Raw genomic sequence first — 13,639 nt, forward strand, 5'->3', positions numbered from 1 at the left:
AAAAAAAGATATTTTTAGGTTACGAAATGGCATGAGGCAAAGCAGCAAAACTCTTCACATGAACGCTGCTTTCAGCTGCAAGTAACAGTTGTGCCCATAGTTTATTCATCCCGGGTAAATTTATTCATCAGCAATATCATTATGTGAGTTCATTATAACCATGAGATTTACAGCTCTCATAAACTGCGGTGTAGGTGGCAGATTGAAACATTAAGGAGAGTGCAGCTATAATACCTTGTGCTATGAGGTTAGCAGCTCTCTCAAGCTATGCAGATAGTTCTCAGCCTCAAAAGTGAGGTGGAAGACCAGGGCAAGGTATAGAATCATAGAATCACAGAATATCAGGAATGGAAGGGACCTCAGGAGGTCATCTAGTCCAACCCCCTGCTCAAAGCAGGACCAATCCCCAACTAAAGGTAGAATGTTGTATAGGTGATGCCATTGTAATTGTCCTTGGTGTGGCTTGAGGGGCCACTAAGCGACTGTCTTTCAGTTCATATGTAAAAGAGAAGACCTAATTGCCTATGGTAATTAAAGAGCTCCGGGCACTTTTTGCAAGAAGCTGGGCTGTTAATTCTAGTGTCCTATTCTATTGTAGTCTTACATTGTGCTCAACACCATAGGATCTGAGCTTCTTCCAGTCATTCATTAAGCAATGTGACTAACTTTCCTCACATGTTTGTTCTCTCATCCTCTCCCCTGTGGGAAAACTGTGTGCAGTGTAGTGTTTTGTTTTGTTTCAGAGTAGCAGACGTGTTAGTCTGTATCCGCAAAAAGAAGAACAGGAGTACTTGTGGCACCTTAGAGACTAACAAATTTATTAGAGCATAAGCTTTCGTGGACTACAGCCCACTTCTTTGGATGCATATAGAATGGAACATATATTGAGGAGATATATATACACACATACAGAGAGCATAAACAGGTGGGAGTTGTCTTACCAACTCTGAGAGGCCAATTAATTAAGAGAAAAAAAACTTTTGAAGTGATAATCAAGCTAGCCCAGTACAGACAGTTTGATAAGAAGTGTGAGAATACTTACAAGGGGAGATAGATTCAATGTTTGTAATGGCTCAGCCATTCCCAGTCCTTATTCAAACCGGAGTTGATTGTGTCTAGTTTGCATATCAATTCTAGCTCAGCTAGAATTGTTTTGTTTTGGACATTTCTTTTAGAATACGCACATACACACACGGACGCGTGAACACACACACACTCATATATTTGCTATATGTTTATACTAGAGAAGGTGCAGTCCAATGCACCTTGCGCTTAGAGTGGAAGGTGGAGAATTGTATGATGGTCTTTAATTCCTGTTGGAATTAATTCTCCTGGCCAAATCTCAGTTTAAAGAATTCATTCTGCCTCCTTCCAGTCCACCTGAACTTTCTGCTGAATATGGTATTCCCCACTTCCAGATCCAATCTGTTGGGTACTGTTGTGGTGCACTGTTAAATAGCTGCCACATTCCACACCAGAGGTAGTTGTATTTCAGTGGTCAGTGAAGTGTTTCCTATGTCTCCTTTGCTGAAAGTACTTAGGGATCCTCTGCTGAAAGGCACTACATACATGTTGTTGTTGTTGTTGGAGCAGGGAAAGGGTGATGAGAGTACTCGTGGAACTGAAGTTACCTACATGTATGAGTGTTTGTCCCATCAGACCCATACATAGTACTATGTACATACCAGGAGCAGTGGAAGCTTCCTAAAAGTGGGGGGCCACCGACATCCTGCCCCCTCATCGCTCTTCCCCCCAAGGCTCTGCCCCCGCACCGCCCATTCTCCTCAAGTCCCCACCCTCGCACTGCCTTTTCCCCCGAGGCCCTGCTCCCACAATGCCTCTTCCCCCAAGACCCTGCTCACTCCTCTCTTTCCCCTCCCCGTGTCACTCACCCTTATGGCCAGTAGAAAGTGATGGCCTCCTGGCCCCACCTGTTACAGCGCCCCTGGTACATACTTGTATGTGTCTATATATAGGGCCCTACCAAATTCACGGTCCATTTTGGTCAATTGCACGGTCATAGGATTTTAAAAATCGTAAATTTAATTATTTCAGATATTTAGATCTGAAATGTCACAGTGTTGTAATTATAAGGGTCCTGCCCCAAAAGGGAGTTGGGGTGGGGGGGTCACAAGGTTATTGGAGGGGGCATTGTGGCACTCCCATCCTTACTTCTGCACTGCTGCTGGTGGCGGCTCAGCCGTCAGAGCTGGGCGGCTGGAGAGCGGCGGCTACTAGCCGGGATCCCAGCTCTGAAGGCAGAGCCGCCGCCTGCAGCAGCGCAGAAGTAAGGATGGCCTGGGATGGTATTGCCACCCTTACTTCTGCGCTGCTGCTGGTGGCGGCGCTGCCTTCAGAGCTGGATGCCTGGCTAACAGCCGCCGCTCTCCAGCTGCCCAGCTCTGAAGGCAGCAGCGAGAAGTAAGGGTGGCAATACTGCCACTCCCCTAAAATAACTTTGCGACTCTTTGGGTCAATTTGAGAAACGCTGGTCTCCCCCAGGAAATCTGTATAGTACAGGGTAAAAGCACACAAAAGACCAGATTTCACGGTGGGAGACCAGACTTCACAGTCTGTGATGCGTTTTTCATGGCCGTGAATTTGGTAGGGCCCTACCTATATATAAATCAGTAACTTAAATATATCACTTCAGGCCCATGGGCAGTGGGTATCATAGGCTGGGGGAGGCTGAGGCCCCGCCCATGCTCCGCCCCCAGACCACTTCCTGCAGTTCCCGCTTTTCCGTGTCCCAGGCTGGCTGGGGCTGGGGCAGGCCGGCCTGCCACCGGGGTGCTTGCAAGGCCCGGGGCTGGGGTCAGGGCAACACCGCTGCCCGGCCGGCGCTCTGGGGCTGGGGGCACTGGGGTCAAGCTGCTCGCCCAGCATTCCGGGGCTGGGGGTACGCGAGTGGCCCGGGGCTGGGGCGGGGGGGCCGGTGGCCACGGTAGGGTGCTCTGGGTGCCTCCAGGGGATGGGGAGGCAGAAGGAGGGGGAGGGATTGGGCCTTGGGCAGAAGGGGAAGAGCTGGGGGCTAGCCTCCCCCAACGGCTGGTTCATCCGCCGCCCATGTTCAGGCCTACTTTGTGAGAGCAAATATCAGGTATCTGAAATCGCCTTAGTCTATTGTGAATTTCCTCAGAACTTCTGAGAGCATTAGAACTAGAATTTACATTTGTCTGAATTATTTAAAAAAGTACAAGTCAAAGAAATACACCTCGCCCTTCAAGTGGAAGGACGTATGTCAGCAAAGTGATGCAGTTGCACAAAAGGCAAATGCAATTCTGGGACGTATTAACAGGAGGGTCATAGGTAAGACATGGGAGGTCATTGTCCTGCTCTATTTGGCACCAATGAGGCCTTAGCTGCAGTGCAGTGTCCAGTTCTGGGCACCACACCTTAAGAAAGGTGTGGACAAACTCAAATGGATCCAGAGGTGAGCAACAAAAATGATAAGAGATTCAGAAAAACCAATGAAGAAAGATCTATGAAGAAAGAATGAAAGGATTAGGCACATTTAGTCTGGAGAGAAGGCTGAGGGGGGACATAATGACTGTCTTCAAATATGTAAAAGGTTGCTATAAAGAGGACAGTGATCAATTGTTCTCCATGTCCACTCAGAATAGGACAAGAAGTAATTGGCTTCCTGTGCAGCAAAGGAGATTTAGGTTAGATATTAGGGAAAAGTTCTGACTGTAAGGATATTTAAGCACTGGAACAGGTTACCTGGGGAAGTTGTGGGATCCCCATCAGCAGAGGTTTTTAAAAAGCACGTTAGATGAACACCTGTCAAGGATGGTCTAGGTATAATTAATCCTATCTCAGCATGGGGAAATGCACTAGGTGACCTCTTGAGGTCCCTTCCAGGCCTTCATTTGTAGGATTCCATGATTCTATGATGATTTGAAAAACAAGGATTGTATTTTATTGTGATTTATTGGGGACAGGATGTAGAACTGAAAAGCCCAAATTGATTTTAATTTAATATTTAGTATTTCACATATATCTGGCAGCCACACTATCTCCAAGAGCTGTTATTTTTTAATCAAAACTTTTTTTTCCAAAATAAGGCTTTTTAACCAAAAACTAAAATTTCCATGGACAATTTTAATTTTGGCCCATTTTTTTCTTTTTTTAATGAAAAAATAGCAACCACATCTGTTTCCCCCCTCCCCCACCCCAGCAACAAGCATTTTCTGTTTAAAAAAATTGGGGGATTTTATTTTTGGTGCCAAAAACAGTTTTCAAACATTTTTCATTTTTTATTTTTTGTCAGAAAACAGAATTTTTTTTCCCACAGAAAATATTTTTTTAAAAAATTCAAAAATTCCTGTAAAAAATAATTGGCATTTTCCAAATAGCTCCATCTGCCGGTCTGTGGTTTTATAGGGGTGGGGTCCATCACCATGGCATTTGAGTTTCCTGAAGCCAGCACAGTGGGTACATTCTTTTGTGGAGACTAGGAATCAACACTTTTTTATTGGAGGGAATGGGGCAAGGAAAGAGACAAATTATGGCTTCTGTCCCATGAGTCCACTGCACACAGACCTGCCATTGTTGTCTTCTGTTCATGGAGGTTCCATCCATGGAGACCTCACAGGGCTGTTCTTTTTCCGGGCTCTGTTTTTCCCAAGAACATCCTTATGCTGGTAAATATCCATTTCAGTCTTTGAATGTCTGCATGGCTTCCCTGAGATCTCCACAGACCCTGAGGCCTCTGTAGGAGGCTATGGCTATCTGAGAGGAGGGCATGTGAGCCTCCACATCAGCTCCTCATCCCCCTTGTCCTTGGCAGGCTGGGATCCTCGCTTCCAGGACTTTCACAGCTGGCCCTCACCCTCCCCAAATGCTCCTTGTGTTACCTTTGTGCCGTGATTTTCACGGGGCTCTTTGGGGTAGAGGAATGAAGTGCATCTTCTCAGCCTGGCCACTCCTCCCTTAACCTGTCCTCTGCCAGACAGGACGGGTCAGACCCAAGCTAAGAGGATCCCGTACTTGTGTGGATCCAGGGAATATGATTGGGCCCTAAGATAGACGGGGCAGAAGGAGAGAGAAGGTTAGGCAGGGAGAGGAGTGGGGGTCTGCATTTGGGAAGGTAAGTGGGTCATGAGGAGAGATCTGAAGGAGGAGAGGCAGGTTACCTCTTGCAGGGATCCCATGCAAAGACGGCAGCATGGGAGAAAGCTCAGAGGTACCGTAAGAGAAGGATACACTGCAAATTAAGATACAGTTGGCTAAATTCACACCGATGTAAGCAGGTGCCACTCCAGCGAGTTCAGGTGCTTGCTAGACACTGGGATTGACTTAAGTCTAGGAATCAGAATTACTAGTATCACTTGTGTTGCTCTCAAAACAAAGCTTACGTTGAATGTAAGTTGTGAATCGGCCTTGTGATAGGCCCTCTGCACAGGGGAAAATTTCACCCTGGCTGTACAATGTTTCATAAAGGCAGCTATTTTACTAATGGCTGGTGGCTCCCAAGGACTTCCAGTGAGGGTGTCTTAGTAATGGTTGGAGCCAGTGCAGGTGCTCTTGGTCATGAGTGGCAAATAGACAATACAAAAAGCCACAGAGTTCATGGGGATATGTGCTAAGCAGGCAGTGATAGTCTGTATTCCCCTCTACAAGCTGTTATTGGTGTAGCATTGGTGGGCCCCGCCAATCAGCTCCTCCCTCTACCCCCCAGTCCCTCCCACCCGCCGGTGGGCCCCGCCAATCAGCTCCTCCCCCTACTCCCCAGTCCCTCCCACCTGCCGGTGGGCCCCGCCAATCAGCTTCTCCCTCTACCCCCCAGTCCCTCCCACCCGCCGGTGGGCCCCGCCAATCAGCTCCTCCCTCTACCCCCCCAGTCCCTCCCACCCACTGGTGGGCCCCGCCAACTTTGGAAAGCTGTAGCAGGAGGTTGGTGACTCTGAAAGTTGCTGCATTGACCCTCTGATGAGTTGAGCTATGCCAGCAAAGGGCATGTCTACATTAGAAATGCTACAGCAGCACAGCTTCAGTGCTGTAGTGTAGACACTTGCTACCGTGGCGGAAGTAAATCTACCTCTCCGAGAGGCAGTAGCTAGGTCGACGGAAGAATTCTTCCATTGATCTAGCAGTATCTACACCAGGGCTTAGATTGGCTTAACTACATCTCTCAGGGGAGTGACTTTTTCACACCCCTGAGCGACGTAGCTAAGTTGACTTAACTTTATAGTGTTGACCAGCTCATATGTTCTGTAGCATAGACAGAACTCTCTTTTTCTGGAGCAATTTGACCCTAGAAGCAGAGCTCTGAAAATGATGTCTGGTGTGGTGGATAGAGATGGGGATTGGGCACTTAGATCAACCACTGACTGCTTGGAGGTGCAGATTCAGTTGATTTGAGTAAGAAGGGTGGTGTATTTGCAAAGAAAAATGGTCATTATGGATTGAATTATACACTTTAAGGTAGGTAAAGGTTAAAGATAAACTAAGAACGTTGGTTGTGAATATGCAGAATAGTATTGTATTGTCTTTGTTTAGACTGCTCACAGGAATGGATATTCCAGGCTTCTCTTAAATTAAGGGTAGGGATGGGCAAACTAGTTTGAAGAAAAACCTCTTGAGCCTTCTCCCCACCCCAAATTTGAGCAGAACCTGTTCTGAGGCTCAACATTTACAAATCTCTCCAGTTCTAGTGCTTTTCTAGTGACAAGAGGGAAGAGGAGAGTTGGCAACATGTTCTGGGAAGCCCTGAAATGCAGGAGATTTGAAGACAATGGCTGGCTAGATCCCAGAGGGCACTCAAGGATTTACTGAACGCCATACATCCTAACCAAGAGAAAACACCAAACTTGAAAAGTGTCTCCCCCTACCCACTATATTCTCAACATTGCCAAAATGTAGAAGGCCTGCTTGGGATCAGGACAAGGAGAAGGAGTTGAGGATGCAGAAGAAGGGAGCTGGTTGCTGGGAATAGTGAGAAGGATGGGTGTTGGGAGCTAGCAGACCTCAAAAGCTTTGGGTAACCTTGAAGCGAGTGTCTGAACTTCAGGGGTTTATCCAAACGTTTCCCAACTTTCTTGTTGATTTCTTTGTTTCTGAGCTTGGCTCCATATGGTCAAAGACAACAAAGAAAAGGACACTGAAAGAACGTGGTGCTTCTCCATGGCAGAAGCAGGTGAACTTTGTAGACAGAGATCAAGTGGTTTTGTTTAAATATTAGACACATTAGAAAGTGCTGTGATTGGAGCAATTGTGCTTCAGAGTCTGGAAGTGATTTAGGAAGATAACTGAGTTTAAAGGAGCTTTACTAAAACGTGCACGGTGGACAGAAAGTTAAGAGAATCTCCCCCACAGTTCTCCAGCTGGAGGTCAAGTGACCGCCCAGTTCACCAATGAAATGCCAATTTTACATTGCACCATCTTAGCGGCTGATGACAGCTCGAGGACATGGTTATGCTGCTCACAGCTGCTGAAAGCTGCCTTCTGTGGTAGTCACATAGCCAGAGAAAGGCATGGCTGTTTCTTTACATATTAAGGAAGGAGCTGTGTGAAAAGCAAATATATTTTCATTTAAAATGATTTCTACCAGGATTTGTACTATAGCTGATCTTTCCAGCAGCAGTATCAAGGGCAAACTCTTATTCCTATGGCTGGTCCCTTACTCTCACTAGTCCCCATGCTAGGATTATTAGCATGAGTCTAACTAGACAGGATTGGACTCTTCAGACCTGATGTAGCTCCCTTTCAAATACATGGACAGCCTCCCAATGACTTCAATAGGAGTGGGATGAAGCCCCTTGGGGGTTGGCCCTGAACCATTGAAGTCAATGGGAACTTTGCCATTGACTTCAATAGTAGCTAGATGAGACCCTTAGGGCTTCAGCCAATGCATAAGTGCGAACTCCGTGGGTGCTCTGCTGGAGCACCCTCGGAAAAAAAATAGTGAGTGCTCAGCACCTACCAGCAGCCCTGCCAATCAGCTCCTCCCCCTACTCCCCAGTCCCTCCCACCTGCCGGTGGGCCCAGCCAATCAGCTCCTCCCCCTACTCCCCAGTCCCTCCCACCTGCCGGTGGGCCCCGCCAATCAGCTCCTCCCTCTACCCCCCAGTCCCTCCCACCCGCCGGTGGGCCCCGCCAATCAGCTCCTCCCCTTACTCCCCAGTCCCTCCCACCTGCCGGTAGGCCCCGCCAATCAGCTTCTCCCTCTACCCCCCAGTCCCTCCCACCCGCCGGTGGGCCCCGCCAATCAGCTCCTCCCTCTACCCCTCCAGTCCCTCCCACCCGCCGGTGGGCCCCACCAATCAGCTCCTCCCTCTACCCCCCCAGTCCCTCCTACCCGACGGTGGGCCCCGCCAATCAGCTCCTCCCTCTACCCCCCCAGTCCCTCCCACCTGCTGGTGGGCCCCGCCAATCAGCTCCTCCCTCAAGCACCCCCGGGAAATAGAAAGTCGGTGCCTCTGAGCCATTGCCCCTTGCAGTAAAAGGAAGGGCTCGCATTGACTTCAGTGGATATTGGATGGGGTCTTTAGGACCAGATTCTCAAAGGTATTGAAGCGCTTGATGCTCGCTTCAGTGGGAGTGAGGTGCCTAAATACATTTGAGGACCCAGGGTCATGGTGGAGCCTCTACCATTGACCATTTTTAAAGCCTAATCCGATGGTTTTCCAAAGGATCCGTTCTAGGAGTAATTTGGGGGGAGGTCTATGGCCTGTGGTTACACAGCAGGCCAGAGGAGGTGATCACAAGGGTCTCTTCTGGCCTTGGAATCTATAAATTAGTCCCCAAGGGTTTGTCTTGACTAGGATTAGGGGATGTGTTGTTGGGACGTGTTAGCTCATCTGCGCTAACACCTCTGGTCTAACACAAGGCTGTGTAGGCTTTAACATGTGCTAGCGGATTAAGTTGGAGCCAGATGGGAGGTTCAGCACATGTTATCTAAGGCCTTCTGTCAATTGTCGGGCTCTCTCCCCAGTGCAGAAAGGATCAGTCCCAGGGCAGGGCCTTGCCTCAGCGCACAATTTATTGGTTCAAGAGAAATTTGGGGGAGAAATGTCAAAATAAAGTAGCTCTCCTGCCCATCATAGGCTGCAGATCCCAGAGGCTTTTCCTCAGCTCCTCCGGGTCCTTGCCCTGACCCAGAGCCTACTACAGAATCCTCCCTGCTCACTGCACTTCACTAGCTCTACTGAGCTCTTACTGGCCTTTCTAAGGACCTCCTCAGGCCTCAGCTGGAAGCATTGGTGAGGCTGGGCCAATCGCCCCTTAAAAAGGTGCCAGTGACACCTTCTAACTCACCTTTTATCCTAGTTAAAATAAGAATCGATCTTTGGTGAAACATGGCCCCATTACCACAGTCTCTGAGCACCTCACCCTCTAATGCATTTAGCCTCACAGCACCTCTGGGAGGTAGAGCATTGCAGTTATCCCACTGGCCGCGGTTCGCCGCTCCAGGCCAATGGGGGCTGCGGGAAGCAGCGCGGGCTGCGGGATGTGCTGGCCACCCTTCCTGCAGCCCCCATTGGCCTGGAGCGGCGAACCGCAGCCAGTGGGAGCCGCGATCGGCCGAACTTGCAGACACGGCAGGTAAACAAACCGGCCTGGCCCGCCAGGGGCTTTCCCTGAACAAGCGGCGGACCGACTTTGAGAACCACTGGACTAGGGCACAAAGCTCTGGCCCCTCCTTCCTCTCTACGCTAGGCTTCTCACAGCACTCGGCATCGATAAAATTATTGTCTTTTTTTTTTTTTTTTTACAATTTCAGTGCAAATAACCTTTTTTAAAAAAAGACAAATGTTTTCTGGCACAGAGGAGGCCCAAACACAACAAGCTAGTCCTAAATGAAAACCCAGTAGCCAAGATGTGTTTAAACAGAAAGAGAAACTGACCAGCGTAGTTTCACGTTCTGGGCAGAAAAGTAAACCAAGAAACTGAATGAAAGACAAAAAGGAAATTTGACTTTAAAAATCTTTTCGGTTGTAATAATCTAGGCCAGTGGTTCTCAAACTTTTGTACTGGTGACCCCTTTCACATAGCAACTCTCTGTGTGTGACCCCCCCCTTATAAATTAAAAACACTTTTTTACATATTTAACACCATTATAAATGCTGGAGGCAAAGCAGGGTTTGGGGTGGAGGCTGACAGCTCGCGACCCCCCATGTAATAATCTCGTGACCCCCCGAGGGGTCCCGACCCCCCAGTTTGAGAACCCCTGATCTAAGTGGTTGTTAGGAGCACTTGTAAGAGCATATTTAAATCTATTTAACTAGCTGTATGTCTACCCATCTCTCTATCTACCCATCTATTTTGAATGCACCTGTCATTATGATGTCTGGATATTCTGCAAACCATCCCTTGTTTTCTAGTGTAGACCAGGCCTTAATTTGGGTCACTTTAATTCTGAATAAGTATGTCCACATAGGGCTTTAATGCAGTTTTACTAATCCACTTTAAAAGCTAATTCAGATTAGTTTTCCTGAGTATTCCCATACAGACAAAACCTAGTTCAGGGAAGGAGGTATGATGGGGCTCTTTGTTGGGGATTGTGGAAGGCTTAAAGAGGTAGATGACTCCATTCTCTGTCAGGAGGGATCAGGGATTGGTGGGCAGAGAGGGCCGAGGAACTGAAAGTGTTTCTGTCCCCGTAGCTGTGACTGGTAACAAGCAGTGCAAGGAGCGGAATCAGCCTGAAAACTGCCATGTTTACTCTTCTAGGTCCTTGGCCATCGGTCACCAGTATTCTTCCCTGGGGACTCAGCCCATCCTCTGCGGCAGCATCCCAGGGCTGGTCCCGAAACAGCTGCGCTTCTGTCGGAACTATGTGGAGATCATGCCCAGCGTGGCGGAAGGGGTCAAGATCGGGATCCAGGAGTGCCAGCACCAGTTCCGTGGGAGGAGGTGGAATTGCACCACCGTCAATGACAGCCTGGCCATATTTGGGCCCGTGCTAGATAAAGGTGAGTGCTGGGCTATAAGGCTAGCAATGGTGATGCATGTGGACTATTAGCAGCAAACAGGCATTGAAACCCATCTTGTAGTTCGTATCATTTGTTGTGACTTTTTCTTTTGGGCTGGTATAAAGTACCACACAGGCTTCCGCCACCTAGCACCTCACCTACGCACTTCCGGCCTGATGCAGAGAGGCCGTCATTAGAGCAGAGAGGCCAGTTCAGTCCCAACACCCATTCAGCCCTGGGCCTCTCCGATGAGATGGCCAACAGCAGTGGGCCCACTGGGAAGAGAACTGAGACCTCCCAACTCCTTCATACAGGCTACCAAACACTCCTCAAGTGATAACAATTTTCACTTACTGCCCACCCGGGGCTGGAGTTGAACTGGTGACCTAGAGAGCTGGCATTGCCAGGGGCCCTGAATCATCTAGTCTCCTCCCATAGGCTTGGATTGTTAATGCAGCAGCTGTTTCCATTGGTAGAGCTGGATTCCATTCCAACCAAACGTCATTTCACGCCGCATCTGGTCTGTCAGTGATTGCAGACTGGCTCGGCCTGGCATGCTGTCAGGAGGCTGAAACCCCACCGAAGGGCTGTGCGCAAAGGGGAAATGATACACGGCATTGATAATGAGCAGTTGGGTGGCATCTGACTGAGCCTTGCGGCAATGATTGTTAGGGCTGATCTTATTTAACACCATCATCAATGATATTAAAGTGGGAGTCAGCTAACAGCCCAGGATTAATGGGCTCCCCTTTCAGAACTGATTGTGCTTTTAGTTTCTAGATTTTGGTGTTGGGCACTAGATAGATTCATAGATAGATATAGTGTATGGGGATAGATAGATAGATAGATAGATAGATAGATAGATAGATAGATAGATAGATAGATAGATAGATAGAGGAGGTGTATGGAGATAGATAGATAGATAGATAGATAGATAGATAGATAGATAGATAGATAGATAGATAGATAGATAGATAGATAGATATAGATATCGGGGGCTTGCCTGGCTAAATAGATTCGTATCCAACTCCCATTGGAAGTCTTTCCGTTGACTTGAATGGGAGCTGGATCAGGGCCTTGTCCCATATGTTAGATGCCTCTTTTGGAGCAAAAGCAACTGTTTTATTCTGCTTTGCATCCTGGATTTTAGGGCCCAGTCTGGCTCCCACTGATTTCAGTGGGAACAGGATCAGGCCCTTCGTTTTAGATTAGCATGAATAAGTTCAGCTGAAAGGCAAACCTGCTTTGCATTTGACCTCCCCGGAGATAATGAAGCTGGACTCCCTGCCCCTCACCACTGTATAGGAATATCAGACAAAGTCTGCTGCGCCTTCAGGATAGCAGCAGTACAGACCTGGAAGTAATCCTTTCAGTGTGCAATTAAAGACACTGTTACAGGTTCCCAAAAGGACTGACACTCCTCCCACTGAAATTAGCTTGTTCGAAAGCCAGAGCAACGCCAGTTGACCTCATGTCAGCAGTGCAAGGCAGCCTCTAGGATACATTTCAGGGAGACCATTCTAAAGTCTGTTTATATGGTTGAGCTCATAAGTTCACCTCAGGCCAAGATCCACTGTCACTTGCGATCAGAAGGTGTCGGGGCGGGATATTGTTTTTATCCTACTGTGTAATTCAGAAGAGTTTTGGATCCTGTCATGGTGAACTTTATAAAATTCCCGGAGTGCATCACAGCAGTATACTGAAAGTAATGTCGGGATCATTATTGATCGGAAAGAGACAAAGTAATATCTTAGACTGAGCCAGCTTCCATTGGTGAAAGAGACAAGATTTCGAGCTTACACAGAGCTCTTCTCACATTACAATTCATATATTCGTATCTAGAGACGCCAACCAAAATCAGGGCTCTCTTGTGGTGGGCATTGTACACACACATGGAAAAAGAACAGGAGTACTTGTGGCACCTTAGAGACTAACAAATTTATTAGAGTATAAGCTTTCGTGGGCTACTGCCCACTTCTTCGCATGGAAAAGAAAGCCAAAGGAAGTGCTTTTATCCCCAGGTACAGATGGAAAACTGGGGCACATATGTATTAAGGTCTAGTCTATATGTTTTTTACAAGTAAAGTTATGTTGGTTGGAGGAATGATTTTTATCAAACTAGTTATACTGGCAAAATCCCTAGAGTGGATGAACTTATAAAGGTGACTCATCTCAGAATAGTAATGCCCCTTCCTCTAGGGGAATAGCTTTGCTGGTAGAGAGCACCTTTATACTGATCTAATTTCAGTCACGCGAGGTGGGGTTGAACTTTCTGGTGTGGACAAGACCTAAGTGACTTGCCCAAGGTCCCTCAAGGAGTCTGGGAACTGAACTCAGGTTTACTAAATCCTAGTCTAGTACCTTCATCACACCAGACTTCCCTAATCCCTGATACTTTCGTAAAGGCACGTGGAATGCCTCCGGCTCTCAGGGTACGTCTACACTGCAGTCAGATGTGTGTTTGCAGCCTGTGTAGACATACCCAAGCTAGCTTTCAGCTAGCGAGCTCCAATAACAATACCAGCGGCGCCACGCCAGCAGGGCTGATGAGAAGAGTCAAAGGGGCGGGGGGCAATTGTACCAGGGCCCAAGCTCAGGGGGGCCCCTCAAAACATCAATAACAAGGCATGAAATGGGGATGAAATGGGAGGGGCCCCAGGAAACACGATATACCAGGGCCCCAAACTTCTTCTCAATGGGCCTGCATGGCAGCCTAGGCT

The 13,639-nt window shown here is 48.0% G+C and overlaps 1 protein-coding gene across 1 annotated transcript in view; it reads left to right on the forward strand.

Moving 5' to 3' along the window:
• Positions 1-13,639, forward strand: part of WNT3A (Wnt family member 3A) — a 123,907-nt gene that overhangs the window by 53,587 nt on the left and 56,681 nt on the right. Inside the window, exon 2 of the mRNA XM_005286283.4 lies at positions 10,678-10,919. Within this exon, the coding sequence (XP_005286340.1) occupies positions 10,678-10,919 (242 nt within the window). The remainder of the gene's footprint in view (positions 1-10,677; positions 10,920-13,639) is intronic.

Source organism: Chrysemys picta, chromosome 2, assembly GCF_011386835.1.
Source record: "Chrysemys picta bellii isolate R12L10 chromosome 2, ASM1138683v2, whole genome shotgun sequence".
Lineage (NCBI taxonomy): Eukaryota > Metazoa > Chordata > Testudines > Emydidae > Chrysemys > Chrysemys picta.